The sequence below is a fragment of the Sarcophilus harrisii genome, chromosome 2 (genome assembly GCF_902635505.1).
Source record: "Sarcophilus harrisii chromosome 2, mSarHar1.11, whole genome shotgun sequence".
Taxonomy (NCBI): Eukaryota; Metazoa; Chordata; class Mammalia; order Dasyuromorphia; family Dasyuridae; genus Sarcophilus; species Sarcophilus harrisii.
In genome coordinates this window covers 570,911,560-570,927,447 of record NC_045427.1, presented here as the reverse complement: position 1 = coordinate 570,927,447, position 15,888 = coordinate 570,911,560, and the positions used below count along the sequence as shown (strand labels likewise).

The 15,888-nt window shown below is 34.9% G+C and overlaps 1 protein-coding gene across 28 annotated transcripts in view; it reads left to right on the top strand.

The window, feature by feature from the left end:
* Positions 1–15,888, top strand: part of ABLIM1 (actin binding LIM protein 1) — a 396,709-nt gene that overhangs the window by 267,573 nt on the left and 113,248 nt on the right. For all 28 annotated transcript variants that reach the window (XM_031955891.1, XM_031955888.1, XM_031955887.1 and 25 more), the window contains exon 5: positions 14,038–14,164. In XM_031955891.1, the coding sequence (XP_031811751.1) occupies positions 14,038–14,164 (127 nt within the window). The remainder of the gene's footprint in view (positions 1–14,037; positions 14,165–15,888) is intronic.

The following is a 15,888-nucleotide window of genomic DNA, read 5'->3' as shown; positions in this document are numbered from 1 at the left end:
TTTAAAAGCTGGTTTGTTCTGGCACAAGCTTTAACATAGAGAGAGGTTCATTAAATGTTGCAACCTGAATATTATGCTCTGTTTTTAAATTAAAATGACACAGAAAATCATTATCTGCTCCTCTCATCATAAGGACTTAAAGAAATGTTATTATGTTTTGTTTTCTTTTGTTAATTCTACCAGACAGTTATTCAGTGCCTAATATGTGAAGAGCATGTTCGGTACTGAAAACAGATAGACTTGAAATACTTTAGACAGCAATGAAATTTTCAAATGCTGTTCAATTTTCTGCTTATTCAAAAAGGATTCGAATTGATGTCCTTTAAGTCATTCAATATCAGTAAATAAGTATTTATTAAATACTTAACAGGTTTCAAATACTCTACTAAGAGCTAAGTTTTTGCCTTAAAAAGAAAGAAACAAAGTCCCTGCCCTCAAGAGGGACATATTTTAGAGGAAATAGAATACAAATAATTGTCTAATGAGATATATACAATATAAATGGAAAGTGATCTTATAAAAAAAGGCTTTGGAGTGGGAAAGGAATTAGGGAAGGCCAATTGCAAAAAGTAAGATTTGAATTCAATTTTGAAGGAAGTCAGTTGATGAATATAAGGAGAGAGATTTCCAGACATGGGCTATTGGGAATGGCAAAAGCATAAATTAAAAGTCAATAAGTAGAAGATTAGTTTTGTTCTTTTTTCTTGAAGGGAACCAAAATGACATCATTGTGTTGGAGTCAAAGTACAGTGTGTTCTACTGTGACTGATCAGACCAATATGAGCTTGGAAAATTTTACAACAAGTTGAATAGAAATAGTCCACACAAACATTTAGAGTGGATAATTCTCTAAATTTGTACATCTCACATTTCTTTTCTGCTACTGCAATTCTGCTTCACTCATTGAGCACAATGCCTTCTTTGATGCAGGTATGCCATGCTGAGCAGTGATTGTCATTGTCTCCTATGACACATAATCAATACTAAAATTCTTCAGAAAGACCCTGAGAATGTCCTTTTATTATTTCTTCTGATCACCATGTGAGTGCCTGCTTTATGTGAGTTTTCTGTAAAATAGTCTTTTAGGCAAATATGCATTTGATATTCAAACAGTATGGACAGTCCATCAGAATTGTGCTCTCTGTAGTACAGTTTGAATGCTTGGCAGTTTAGAATAAAAAAAGGATCTCACTATCTGGTACCTTATCTTGCCAGGTAATCTTCAGAATCTTTCTAAGGCAATTAAAATGGAAGCCGTTCAATTTCCTGGCACATCATTTGAATACTTTCCAGGTTTTGTAGGCATACAACAATGAGATCAGCACAATGATTCTGTAGACCTTCAGTTGGGTAGGCATTTTAATACCTCTTTTCTTACATACTTTCCTTCAGAGTCTCCCAAACACCAGGGTAGCTCTGTAAAGCATGCATAATTGAACTTATCCACAGCATTCAGTTTTTCTCCATTTGCTGTAACCAAGGATTCCACATAGGGATGATATACTGGCTGGTGGAAAGCCTATATTTTCTTGGTGTCAATTGTCAGGGTCAAAATTAGCACAAGCAGCAGAGAATCAATCCATACTTAGCTGCATAATGGCCTAAAAGATTGTATTAAATGCAAAATCATCTGCAAAAGTAATGCTTTTCAAGTTAAAGAATTTCAAGTTAAAGAATAAAATCAATGTGGTTGCTGACCTTGATGCCATTTGACATCTGACAATATTGCTGAAAATATAATGCTAAAAAACAATGAGAGCAAACACAGTGTCTTCCTTTACTCATGATTGGGAAAGTGCAAGAGCATCATCCATTATCTGGAACCTGTGTAAGCATGCTCTCTTTAGAACTGATGTACAATACTGATGTACTTCTAACAGAAAATCTCATGTTATCTCTACTATATTAGTAATTAGAAATGTGATCTTGGGCAAGTCATTTCACTCTGAGTTTTAGACTTTATATTCAGACGCTCACTTTTCTGACCTTGGATTGGGATAAGTTATTTGTCTACATTCCTCTTTTAAAACAAAGGACATAGATCCAAGGAGTTTTGGGATAGATTGATGGATAATTGAGTGTTCTAATTTCCTTAATGTTTTATTAATGCTTTTTAAACATCATGTAATTAAAAATGATGCTTCCCAAACACCACTAATTTAGAGCTTCCTTTATAAGAAGGTATTATAAGTTTTACCATAGCTAAGATCCCTATTTTAGAGATGAGAAAATTGAGGGTCAGAGATGGGATATGAATTCATATCTTCCCATTTCCAAGTCCAGCACTTTTCACCATATCAAGTAGTATCTTCTTGCTTTAGAAGACTATTTAAAATTCAAATTTTATTTTACAAGTATCTTTAGTACAATCATAGACTCTCAAAATTGGAAAGTATCTCAGAGTTGCCCATACCTGAACAGGTAACTACTCTACATATTCTGCAAAATTCATTCAACCTTTGCTTGAAGACCTCCAAAGATAAAGTATTCACTACTTCCTAAAATAACCCATTCAACCTTTTGGTAATTTTAATTGTTGGGTGGGAAGGAGAATTTTTTTACACTAAACCGATAAACCACATTAATTTTAGTGGCTATAGTTCCTATATAAGAAGAATTATAATTTATATTATAATACTTATAAGAAGACATAATAAGACGTTAAATTTTCAATGTGTAAAATTAGACTTCCAGGTTGTAGGCATAACAACATTATTTTAGCAAGTTAGCTTTGGATTCCAAATAGGCAAATGTTTGAAATGACTTGTACAATCTGAGATGAGGTCTCATTGAAATGTCAGAAAAGGTGTGATTTGCATTTATAATAATCTTGTATCATATAGCAATTACATAATTGGTCAGGTGATGAAAACAGTGAAACTGAAACCTAACTCCCTTTATTTTCTCCATATTTGGAGTAATGTGGGGAACATTTGGATTTGCTAATGAACTTGCAGTTCAAGTAGTTGACTTGAACTTATGTGTGATTTCCTGTTTGGCAAGAGCCTGTGTACCCCTGGTGACTAAGTCCAGTTAAAGATTTATTAGAAAGTTTTCACCTGGTTAAACTTTGCCATTGATTTGGGTAAGTTAATGCTTAAGTCTTAGCACAGATACACTTGGGAAAATGTTAAAAGTATGTTTTCTGTCATGCCTTTCCCAAGTCTAAAATATAGTCATTGTGAGCAGTTGAGAAATGGTCTATTTCTTGATCTTCACTTGAAAATGTTTTGAAGTTATTAGATTGCTTTTCTCACAACCCCATGAATTAAGTATTGTTTTTATTATTATCCCAGTTTTTACAAATGATAAACTGAGGCCCTGAAAAGTTGTCACTTACTCATCATCGCACAGCAAACAAGGATTAGAAATAAAATTTGAGCCTATTTCCTTAATTCAAGTCAACACTTTTTCTACTATACTACAATTTGGGTGACATTCTGCTACTGTCCACCATGGGCATCTCTTACTCTTTTATTTGCTTTAACCTGGCTACCTTCCTTTCCTTTTTTTAAATTTCCCTTGCTTATAAGAAAGGCCTACTAGTCATCCCACTGGCAGCAGCACTGGTACTACCAGAGCTGCTGCTCCATGATCTAATGGTTTGGTGGTAGTATATTAATTGTGCTTGGATCAATGAAGTTTAGACCTTAGATCCCAAAGCTCTACCTCTACTATGAAAGAGTATTAACAATAACAAATAGCTAGCATTTGTAAAGTATTTTAAGATTTGCAAAGTGCTTTATATATGTTATCACATAAAGAAAGTAGCCATTTAAAGTTGGCTCAGGGACCAGATAATGTTTGCAAAGCATAGCTAGGTTATGTAAACAAAGCAAGAGTATCCTCAGTGCCCACAGTGGGAGAAAAATTCCATCTGGCAAAGTACTGTGCTAGTTGAGTATTTTAGCTTGCATGCTTTAGGAAGCAGAATGCCTTTTCTACTTTTCAATTATCATAGTTAAAAGTAATCAGGCTTTATGATACTTCAATAATTTTAGCTGCTTCTGAGATATCCCCCCAAGGAGCATGCAGTGCTTTCCTATATAATGCCAAGCCATTTCTGTTATTCTTGCTATATTTAGGTATTTAGAAGATATTTCTCTGTTCTCCATAATTTGTCATTTCTGAGCAGAGATACTAAGCAACCATAGGACTAATGGGTACTGATGGTTCAGGTCAAATCCAAAGTCTTCCCAGGATTATCACTTAGCCTTTTTAGGCTTTGCTTTACTCATCTGTAAAATAAAGGAATTGGATTGGTTGAAGACTCTGGTCTCTACCACATCAGTGATCATCACAACAGCCCAATGAAGTAGGAATTACAGGTGATGTTCCCATTTTACAAGTGAAATGGACTCAAAGAGAGACTAAATGACATACCCATGATCACAATGTTGGTAAGTGTCAGAGGTGAATTTTGAATGCAAACTTGACTCTTACTCAAAATTTCTTCCTATATTTCCATTCTGTCTCTTATTGATAGAAATAGAGGTCTGGAGTCTAAGAAATTTTTTAGACAAAACATATTCCACATCCAAAAATCCTTATGGCAAAGCAATGTATTTGTTAAATAATTTAGTTTCCCTGCTTTAGGAGACTTGGTGTGTCTTAAAAGATCCTGACTGGGGCAGCTAGATGGAGCAGAGCACCAACCCTGAAGTTAGGAGGACCTGAGTTCAAATATGGAATAAATAGGAGAGGACAACAAAAAAGAAGAAAATACTCAACAAGGGCATGAAAAATACCACCCTTCTAGAGCTGTGTAAAGCAACTAATATTAGAGTCAGCTAACAAGAAGTTTTTAGCTCCTAGATCCCAAAAGGCTGAATAAGGCTGAATGTTTATTGGAAGTCTGAAATTGCCTTTTATTTTATGAAAGAGAATAAGGCTTTCAAAGGTACCTAAGACTTTTCTTCCCTCTCTGATGTGAGAGGAAAAAAAAAAAAACAAAGCAAAACAAAATAAAAAAGAAAGTATAGATTTTTTTCAGTTGATTTGCTACCAAATCAGCAAGCTAACTAACAGCTGATTAGAAGATGAAGAATCCTCATGAGTCTGGGCTTGTCTGCCCAGAGAGAGCCACTTAAGTTTTGAAGTTTTCTGTTTTATAAGGAATAGTGTAATGCTTTTTCAACAACATTTTAAGGGTGACAGTACACTAAACAAACCTGTCAGTTCTTCATAATTTTACATGTATACATGTCCATACAGTTATTTTGCTGTACAAAAAGAATTGGACTTCGAAATAGTGTACAATTAACCTGTGAAGCAAAAATGCAGGCGGACGAAAATAGAGGGAATTCTATGTAGTGGTTCACACTCATTTCCCAGAGTTCTTTTGCTGGGTGTAACTGGTTCAATTCATTACTGTTTCATTGGAACTGATTTGGTTCATCTCATTGTTGAAGAGGGCCATGTCCATCAGAATTCATCATCGTATAGTATTGTTGTTGAAGTATATAATGATCTCCTGGTTCTGCTTATTTCACTCAGCATCAGTTCATGTAAGTCGCTCCAGGCCTTTCTGAAATCATCCTGCTGGTCATTTCTTACAGAGCAATAATATTCCATAACATTCATATACCACAATTTATTCAACCATTCTCCAATTGATGGGCATCCACTCAGTTTCCAGTTTCTGGCCACTACAAAAAAGAGCTGCCACAAACATTCTTGCACATACAGGTCCCTTTCCCTTCTTTAAGATATCTTTGTGATATAAGCCCAGTAGTAGCACTGCTGGATCAAAGGGTATGCACAGTTTGATAAGTTTTGGGGCATAGTTCCAAATCACTCTCCAGAATGGCTGGATATATTCACAATTCCACCAGCAATGTATCAGTGTCCCTGTTTTCCCACATCCCCTTCAACATTCCACATTATTTTTCCCTGTCATTCTAGCCAATCTAACAGGTGTGTAGTGGTATCTCAGAGTGGTCTTAATTTGCATTTCTCTGATTAATAATGCCTTGGAGCATCTTTTCATATGGCTAGAAATAGTTTCAATTTCTTCATCTGAGAATTGTCTGTTCATTTCCCTTAACCATTTATCAATTGGAGAATGGCTTGATTTCTTATAAATTAGAGTCAATTCTCTATATATTTTGGAAATGAGGCCTTTATCAGAATCTTTGACTGTAAAAATGTTTTCCCAGTTTATTGCTTCCCTTCTAATCTTGTCTGCATTAGTTTCATTTGTACAAAAACTTTTCAAATTGATATAATCAAAATTTTCTATTTTGTAATCAGTAATGATCTCTAGTTCTTCTTTGGTCATAAATTCCTTCCTTTTCCACAGGTCTGAGAGGTAAACTATACTATGTTCTTCTAATTTATTTATAATCTCATTCTTTATGCCTAGGTCATGAACCCATTTTGACCTTATCTTGGTGTACGGTGTTAAGTGTGGGTCAATGCCTAGTTAGAAGTATATTTTCCACAAAATAAAGTTTTTCCTAGAACCATTTGAAGGTTTGTGTGACTTCATGGTGTTGAAACCCAGACCTAATGTGTGAAAAAACTATCCCAGAGAGGGAGCAGGTGGCTCACATATCCCTTACTATGAAGGAGTCCATGCCAGTAGGTACCATGTACCAGTGGTAAGGAGACAAGGGATTGAATGTTCCCATTTTGCAACTGGTGAAGATCTGATTATAATGTGTCTTTTACTTGTAAGGAATCCTAAAGGTTAACTGTATTAGAGCATTTATAAAACTTTGGCATCACTATATTTCTCACTGATCTTAAAAGTCTCTTATGTCTGAAACAGACATTTGATATTTTGAGAGATGACAGTATTCGAGAGAAAGACAGCCTGAAGAAATGAAGGCAATTCAAGTTTATTCAAGGAGAAATGAGAAGGAAGACATATAGTTATCTCTAACCACTGGATAACTGAAACCTTGTATAGTTGCTGATAAACTTAGGCAGAAGGCCACTCTAATTCTGTTTTGTTGCTGTTATGACTGATGAAAACATATTTGACAAGCAATATTGTTTTACAAACTCAACAAAAGGGGCTCATTTAGGATAGTTTGGTGGAAACATAGAATTGGCTCAAATATTTTACATTTCAACATTTAAGCCAAGAATGTGATTGACTTAACTAATAATAGGCATATTTGTAATTATGGACAGTTTGGTTCTGGGAGAACACCCTCCATTATAAACCTTAGCCCTCTATTCATTGCCTCTTTATACAAGTTACCTTCCTTCTGAGAAAGACTGGCCTATAACCAAGTTACAGCCCTTAAATTACTTATGTCTTAGTCTGGGGGGAAATATCACACTCATTTGACTGTCCTTGAAAACCTCCTGGAGAGGCAGTTGTTTTATTATTCCTTCTTGGCTAATAGAAATGGAGTATTCCAGAGATTGCAGAATACCCTGTATCTAGTTATTAAAATGGGCCTAACTGAATAGAAAAGCTGTTTCACATTTCATTGACCCAAAGCTGACCTCAGCCTTAGTCTTTCTTAGATTTAACCTTATGTCCATGTTACCTGCTAATGATACCTTCCAAAAAATGACCCATATGGCCTCACTTGAAGCAGCTCATTTAAGTAGAAAAATGTGTTGAATGTACTCCAGCTGGTCGACATTGTGTCAATTCATACATTTCTATTTATAAGCCAAAGATAGTCCTGGCAACACTGAACATGAATGTGAAAAGGAAAGAGGTCGACAGTAAATTGGCACCTCGTTTCTGAGTTTGCTTTCTTGTCCCCATACTAAATGGCTTAGATAAAGCCTACACAGCTTTTTGGTTAAATGGCAAAGTTTTCCACAGAACATCTCATTTGATTCCCTTCAGTCAAAATGATTTCTCCTAATTTTATAGCATTTTTCTTTCTTTCTTGCATCATGTAGTATAATTTATATTAACTTTCTGTGCATACTTTTATCTTTAATAGATTGTAAGTTCTATATCTTATTTATCTTGGTGTCCCTCAAATCTTCTGCAGATTGCATTATACTCAGTAGGTATTAGTGCTTGTTGGCTAAATATCTTCAGTTCACTTAGCTCTCCAGAATCTTGATTCTGTGGTATATCTAAGTCGTTTTACCAGATGCCCTAGCAGCTATGGATACTAGGGCTAACAGGACCTTAGCTGAAACATATATGAAGATATCTTCACTTCTTGTAAATGACTTCTCTAAAACTATCTGTTGTTCTTCTAAATGTTAAGTAATTTTCAAGGGTCCAGGTGCACGTGGCACAATACCAAAACTGGTATCAGAAATCTCTGCACTTTTGAATAGTGGGATAAAATTATCTTTTAAGATGGAACTAATTAGAATGGCTTTTTAAATTGGCTTCCCAAATAAGAAATGATCATATGTGCATTTTGGGAAGATCACTGTAGCAAGCTGAGTGAAAACTAGACTCAAGTAGGGAGAATCCTATGGTAAGGGAACCAGCTAAAAGACACAATAATCCATGCTTAGCATAAGAACCTTATTCCTCTGTAAAAATGGATTCTAGGGCTTCTTCCAACATACACACACATGTACCCTTCTACAACTCCCCCCCCCCATGTGATGAGGAACTAGAATCATTAAAAACAAGTTTGCAGTTTCTCATCAGGGAATCTGGGTTCAAATCATACCTCTTGCTAACTGTTGGACCTTTAAGGATTTTAAGTCATCTACAAAATGAAATAGTTGGATAGAAAACTTCTACCTGTAAATGCTAAATTCTAAATTTGCTAATAAGCCAATGAGACTTCAAGGTGCTACAATTGGGTAGCAATTAGGTCTGAAGTCAGGGAAACTAATTTCAATTACCTTTGCTTCTTAACTACCTGTGTGAAATGAGGCAAGTCATTTTTTCCTTTCAGAAACTATTTCCTCATTTTCAAAATAAAAGAATTGTACATATGATCTCTAAGGCCACTTTCAGCTTTAATAATTTCCTAATTCTGAGATATAGGCACTAATCATTGCCCAGAACAATTTTCCAGGAATAAAATTTCACCTTTCTATTTAACCCTTAAACATTTGCTGCCACCTAGTGGACACTATAAAAATCAGACATTTTTATTTCTACTTGGATGAAATATCCTTTCTGGTATATGATGTGGATTCATCTCTCTAAATTTATTTTAGATGCAGATAGTATTACCATCTGTAAAATGAAGTAAAATACTTGGGTTTACTTCATACAGTTTTTTTTTAATTTGCTATTAGGAAACAGGTAGATGCCGTTTAAAAATCTGATATACCAAATAAGTGTACAAAATGTATAATTTAGGAGGTAACCTTTTGAATTAATTAATTAACCATACTTTGTTTCATTGCAGTTATTTTTTATTCATGCCTCACATATTATTTTGTATATTATATGCATAATAAAGATTTGTTGACCACATTGTAAACATTTTGAGGGCAAGGACTATATCTTAGCTCATCTTTTCATGCCATAGAACTTAACAAAGTAACTTTTTAATTATATTTTGGACTCATCAGAGATGGGAGTATTATAAGAAATGAAGTATGAGATTGGGGGGCTCGACTTTTTAAAAAATAATAGCTTTTTATTTTCCAAATATATGCAAAGATAGTTTTCAACATTCACCCTTGTAAAACCTTGTGTTTTAAATTTTTCTTCCTCTCTTCTCTCTACCCCCTCCCCTAGACAGCAAGTTATCCAATACATATTAAATATGTGCATTAATAAAATTAACTTATTTCCATATTTATCATGTTGCACAAGAAAAATCAGCTCAAAGGGGGGGGGGGGCGGGAGAATGAGAAAGAAAACAAAAAGCAATCAAACAACAACAAAGGTGAAAATACTATGTTGTGATCCACATTCAGTCCCCATAGTCTTCTTTCTGGATGCATCTCTCTCCATCACAAATCTTCTGGAATTGACCTGAATCACTTAGTATGGGATTTTTAAAGTAAACTCCAAGGATGTATTAGATGAAGACCATCCCATTCCTACAAAATCCTTTAGTTCTAGGAAGTCAACTTGTGAAGGATAGAGTCTGGACCAGTTCTCCTGGACTGGAACTAAATAGTGTAAGATAATTTTTTTTAAAAGTGAGTTATCAACAGAGAAGTTGGAGTTTGCATATCCTTACAATGTCGGAAGAATTTGAGAAAGATCAGCCTTTTGAATGGAAGTCCTTCATGTAAACTTTGTGGGAAGATATATATATATATATATATATATATATATATATATATATCTGATTGAAAGAGAAGAGAATTAGGTCATGACCCTTTCTCATCATTAATTCCAGATTTCCACGAGACTGATTTTCCTGAAACTCATGTCTAACTATGCCATATATATGCCCTTACTTAGTAAACTCCAATGACACTCTGTTACCTTCAAGGTAAAAAATAGGTTTTAAAACCTAGCCCCTTCCTACCTTTACAGACTTTTTACACTTCACTATCTTCCATGAACTCTGTGATACAACAAATGATCCATCTCACTACAAACATTTGCTCTAGCTATGCCCCATGCCTGGAAGCCTCTCCATTCTCTCAAGGTGGCCACCTTGTGGCTTCCCTGGCTTCCTTCAGATTTCAGCTAAGACTATCTGTGAGAAGAAATCTTTCTAAATCCTTTCTAAATCCTCTCAGTGCCTTCCCTCTGAAATTGCCGCCACTTTCTCCTCTATATATCCTGTCTCCTTCATTAGACTGTGAGCTCCTTGAGTACTTGGCACAAAGAAATGTGAAATGCACAAATTTAGAGACATTTCTTTCCCAAATGTTCAAACAGGGTATTTGTTCCCAACCTATGGTAAAGCCTTCTGAGCTTTTATTGGTCTGGTCAGCCAATCAGACATACTCTACTTTGATCAAGCAACTAAATATAGTAGCTTAGTATTTGTTAAACCTCAAAACACACACTATTAGGGGAGGGCTACCTAATTCAAAATAACTGGGAAAACTAGACAGCAATTTTGGAGAAATTAGGTTTAGGTGAATATCTTACACTGTTAATAATAATTAATTATTAATAAGCTTCAAATGGATCCCATCATTTAAAAAAATTCATCAGGAAGTTACAATATAAAAGACAAATCAGCGTGAAACAAGGTGGAGTAGTTGGTTAGAACATTCATCTTCTATTCATTTGGTCCTTGCAACAACCCTGTAAAGTAAATAGAGTAAGTATCATCATCACAATTCTAAAAATGAAATAATTGAAGTTCAGAGAGGTTATAACATGTTCAAAGGCATGCAGCTACTTCTTGTTGACTCCACATCCAGGAATCTTTTCATTATACCATTAGTGAGAACTGAGAACTTAAAAAATTTTTTTTGATAACTCTATTCCAGTATAATTGATTTCTTTTGCAATCCAATGTTTTTTTTTTAATTTTGTGCACTTAAAAAGACTATTCTGAGAAGGACCCATCCCATAGATTTTGCCAGACTGGGTAAAAGGGTCCATGACCCTAAAAAGATTAGGATTTCCTTTGTTTACCATATCAGCTTCAAAACCTCAGGGACGCATAGTTTCAGTGTGTGTGTGTGTGTGTGTGTGTGTGTGTGTGTGTAGATAGCAAAAAGCAAAACCAAGAAAATTTCTATAAAGTAGAACAGGAAAAATATTATCCATGAAATCATGAATTTCTGTTATATAAAGTTTGCTATAAAAAGTACATAATTGAGCAATTGGGGGATTACTGAATAAATTGTGGTCTATGATTATGATGGAATATTATTGTTCTATAAGAAAGGATGGGCAGGATGTTATCAGAAAAACCTGAAAAGTTCTCAATGAACTCAAAAAAAGTGAAATGCACTATGTGCAAAGTAATAGCAATGTTATGAGATGATCAGTTATAAATGAATTTGCTATTCTGATCAATACAATGATCTAAGACTACTCTGAAGGACTTATGATGAAAAATGTTATCCATACCCAGAGAAAGAACTGATTGTGTTTTTTTTTATTATAACTTTTTACTGACAGAACATATACCTGGGTAACTTTTTACAACATTATCCCTTGCACTCACTTCTGTTCTGACTTTTCCCTTCCCTCCCTTCACCCTCTCCCCCAGATGGCAAGCAGTCTCATACATGTTAAATATGTTATAGTATATCCCAGATACAATATATGTGTGCAGACCCGAACAGTTCTCTTGTTGCACAGGAAGAATTGGATTCAGAAGGTAAAAATAACCTGGGAAGAAAAACAAAAATGCAAACAGTTCACATTCATTTCCTAGTGTTCCTTTTCTGGATATAGCTGATTCTGTCCATCATTGATCAAGTGGAACTAAATTAGATCTTCTCTTTGTCGAAGAAATCCACTTCCATCAGTATACATCCTCATATAATATTGTTGTTGAAGTGTATAATGATCTCCTGGTCCTGCTCATTTCACTCAGTATCAGTTCATGTAAATCTCTCCAAGCCTCTCTGTAGTCATCCTGCTGGTCATTTCTTACAGAACAATAATATTCCATAACATTCATATACCACAATTTACCCAACCATTCTCCAATTGATGGGCATCCATTCATTTTCCAGTTTCTAGCCACTACAAACAGGACTGCCACAAACATTTTGGCACATACAGGTCCCTTTCCCTTCTTTAGTATCTCTTTGGGGTATAAGCCCAGTAGTAGCACTGCTGGATCAAAGAGTGTGCACAGTTTAATAACTTTTGGGGCATAATTCCATATTGTTCTCCAGAATGGTTGGATTCATTCACAACTCCACCAGCAATGCATCAGTGTCCCAGTTTTTTCACATCCCCTCTAACATTCATCATTATTTTTTCCTGTCATCTTAGCCAATCTGACAGGTGTGTAGTGGTTCCTCAGAGTTGCCTTAGTTTGCATTTCTCTGATCAATAGTGATTTGGAACATTCTTTCATATGAGTGGAAATAGTTTCAATTTCATTATCTGAAAATTTTCTAAAACTAATTGTATTTAAATAAAGATTGAAGCATTTTTAAAAGTATATAATAAATTCAGCATTTTTTCAAAACTGTCCTACTTGTCTGAGTTTTCTTCTGAAGTCCTGTTTTATTCTGCTCATTTTTTAATGCTTTGATGCTGTTTATTTCTTTCTTTTATGGGTTTCTTTTTGACCTACCAGTAATTTGTATCCTTATCCCTCTAAAAAATGAAAAGCATAATCCTTGTAATAAATATGCATAATCAAGCAACACAAATACACATAGTGGGTATATCAAGAAAATCAAGTAGTTTCCTTCTGTATCTTGAAACTATCTGTCTTTTGTTAGCAGTTGTGATGTATGTGTTAATTAGTCCTCTGGAATCATGGATTATCATTATTTTGATCAGTTTTTCAAAATTGTTTTTCTTTTCACTTTTTTACTTTTATGTTGTGTTACCTTAGTTTTTACTCTTTTCATTCTGCATCAATTCATATAAATCTTTCCTTATTTCCTTAAAATTGTCCTTTTGACAATTTTTGTGCATAATAATATTCTACTATATTCCTATAACCTTTGTTCAGCTATTTCTGAAGTGATGGACGCTCGCTTAGTCTCCAGTTCTTTGCTACAGGTGAGAGAGAGAGACAGAGACAGACAGACAGAGTGCTCTAAATATAATTTTACAGATAGGTCCTTTTCCTTTTCTTTTTATTTCTTTGGGGTTTAGATCTAGCCATGAATTACTATATGATAGTTATGTACAATTTAATGACTTTAGTGGCCTGGTTCCAAATTACTTTCCAGAATGGGTAGGCAAATCTACAGCAGCTCCAACAGTGTATCAGCATATCTACCTTTCTACACCAATAAATGTCATCATTCCATTTTTGTCATCTTTGCCAAATAGGCGTGAAACTTCAGTTGTTTTCATTTGCATTTCATTTGCATTTTTGTAATTATTACTCATTTGAAGTCATCTTATGTCATATGTAAAGATTCCCTTTTTCCAAACTCCTTTCTCTGCATGGAATTTCATTTGAAATAAATGCTTCATTTGAAGCATCCCACAAGGTATTCATTCATTGCCTTCTTTCAAGCTTGGGTTTTGTACAACATACATGAAGTTCTTTGTTGGTTGTTGTTTTCCAGATTGTGCTGGCTGTGGCAGAGACATAAAGAATGGGCAGGCACTGCTGGCTCTGGATAAGCAATGGCATCTGGGGTGTTTTAAGTGCAAATCCTGTGGAAAAGTCCTCACTGGAGAATACATCAGCAAGTAAGAAATTTCTCACTCTATGGAATCCAGAATTAATAGGGGTTACCAAAAACAAATGTTCTCAGTAATTGATAATGGGCACTTGATGAATGAAATTTATCAAGAATGCTCATCTTCATTGAGACAGTATGGTGTTCTTGAAGTCAGGAGTTCAAATCCCATTTCAGATAGTAGCTGTGTCAATAGGCAGTAGACAAATTCTCTTAATCTCTCTGTATATCGCTGTGTATCACTTTCCCCATCTGTAAAATGAGGGGGTTTTGAATGGTCTTCCATCTCTAAACCTATTATTCTGTGAAATTGTGTTCATGCCCCAAGTTTCTCAAATGTCCCAGGTTGTAAGTGAACATTTTATAATGTTGCCTTATAACTGAGTTAGGCAAGGAAGGGCAGTCCTAGTTAGAATCTTGCGCTTAGGATTCAAATCAACAAGTATTTATTGAGTCCCTACAATATTCAAGGCACTGAACTAAACAGTAGGGCTACAAAGAAAGGCAAGCCAGTCTCTTCTCTCAGATGTCATAGTCTAATAAAGGAGACAACATGCAACAAACTAGTTAGGGAAGATGCAAAGATTAAGGAAGACTGGGATAATCTTCTTGCATCAAATGGGACTTCAGATGAAATTTAAAGGAAGCCAGAGAAACTAGAAGATGGAGATGAAGAAGATAATTCTAGGCATGGAGAAGTTGGGAGGTGGAATGTCTTGTTCAAGGAGTGACAAGGAGTTCAGTGTCCTTGAATAATGACTTAGGTGGAGGGGAATAAGTAGTAAAAAGATTGGATATGTCATGTTATTAAGATATTTTAAAAAGAGAATTTTATACATGATCCCAAAGGTAATAGGGAGCCAATGAAATTGAATAAATAGGGAATATGTGACAGAATCAGATTACATAATTTCTTTAAAAATATACAAGATGCTATGTGATAGAGTGTTATTACATTTTATATATTTTCATATCTGGAAGTTGTAGCTTGCTACAGGTAAACAATTTGCCCACAGTCACAGAGAGAATGATTGGCAGAGGGAGAAGGATAACCTTGGATCCTGATTTCAAATTTTCTCCTCTTTATACTACATCATAATTCTTGCCTATCACAGGTCTTGGGGATGTGTCTGAGCAGGCTTACCTTTATATGTAGACACAGAAAGTACTTACCCATGTGGTAGGATTTGAGAAACATTTAGCAAGCAACTCCCTGCCCAGAAACATCTGCCCCACTGGCTTCAACAGTGGAAGAGCTAGAATTTGTCTTGAGTCTCTAATAGTTTGTGTTGAAATAGAAATAAATCATCTGGGAGGGGAAAAAGTATTATGGTAAGGCTTAATCAGTCATTAACAGTTTAGGAAGAATTATCTCATCAAGGTGGTTCTCCCCATAAAGGCAACTGAAGAAATAAAGACTACAGCTATGATTTCATTGATTTGGGAAAGTCAGCATCTTTTTTGAAACTTATAGGATTGGGGTTGCCTGGAACACTGAGAGTTTAAGCAACTTCCCTAGAGTCATTCCCTATCCTATTTGAACATTCTTGCCTTATGTATTTTAATATTATATTATTCTGAACTTAACAAAGAAATGAACTTTTCCATATATAAAATTTTTTAAATGACATATGAGAGGGTAAATTCTCCTCATACAATTTGTGGGGGGAAAGGAGTTAAATTTAAAATATTCTTTAAAATATTAACTAACAAAAAGCAGGACGTAGAAGACTT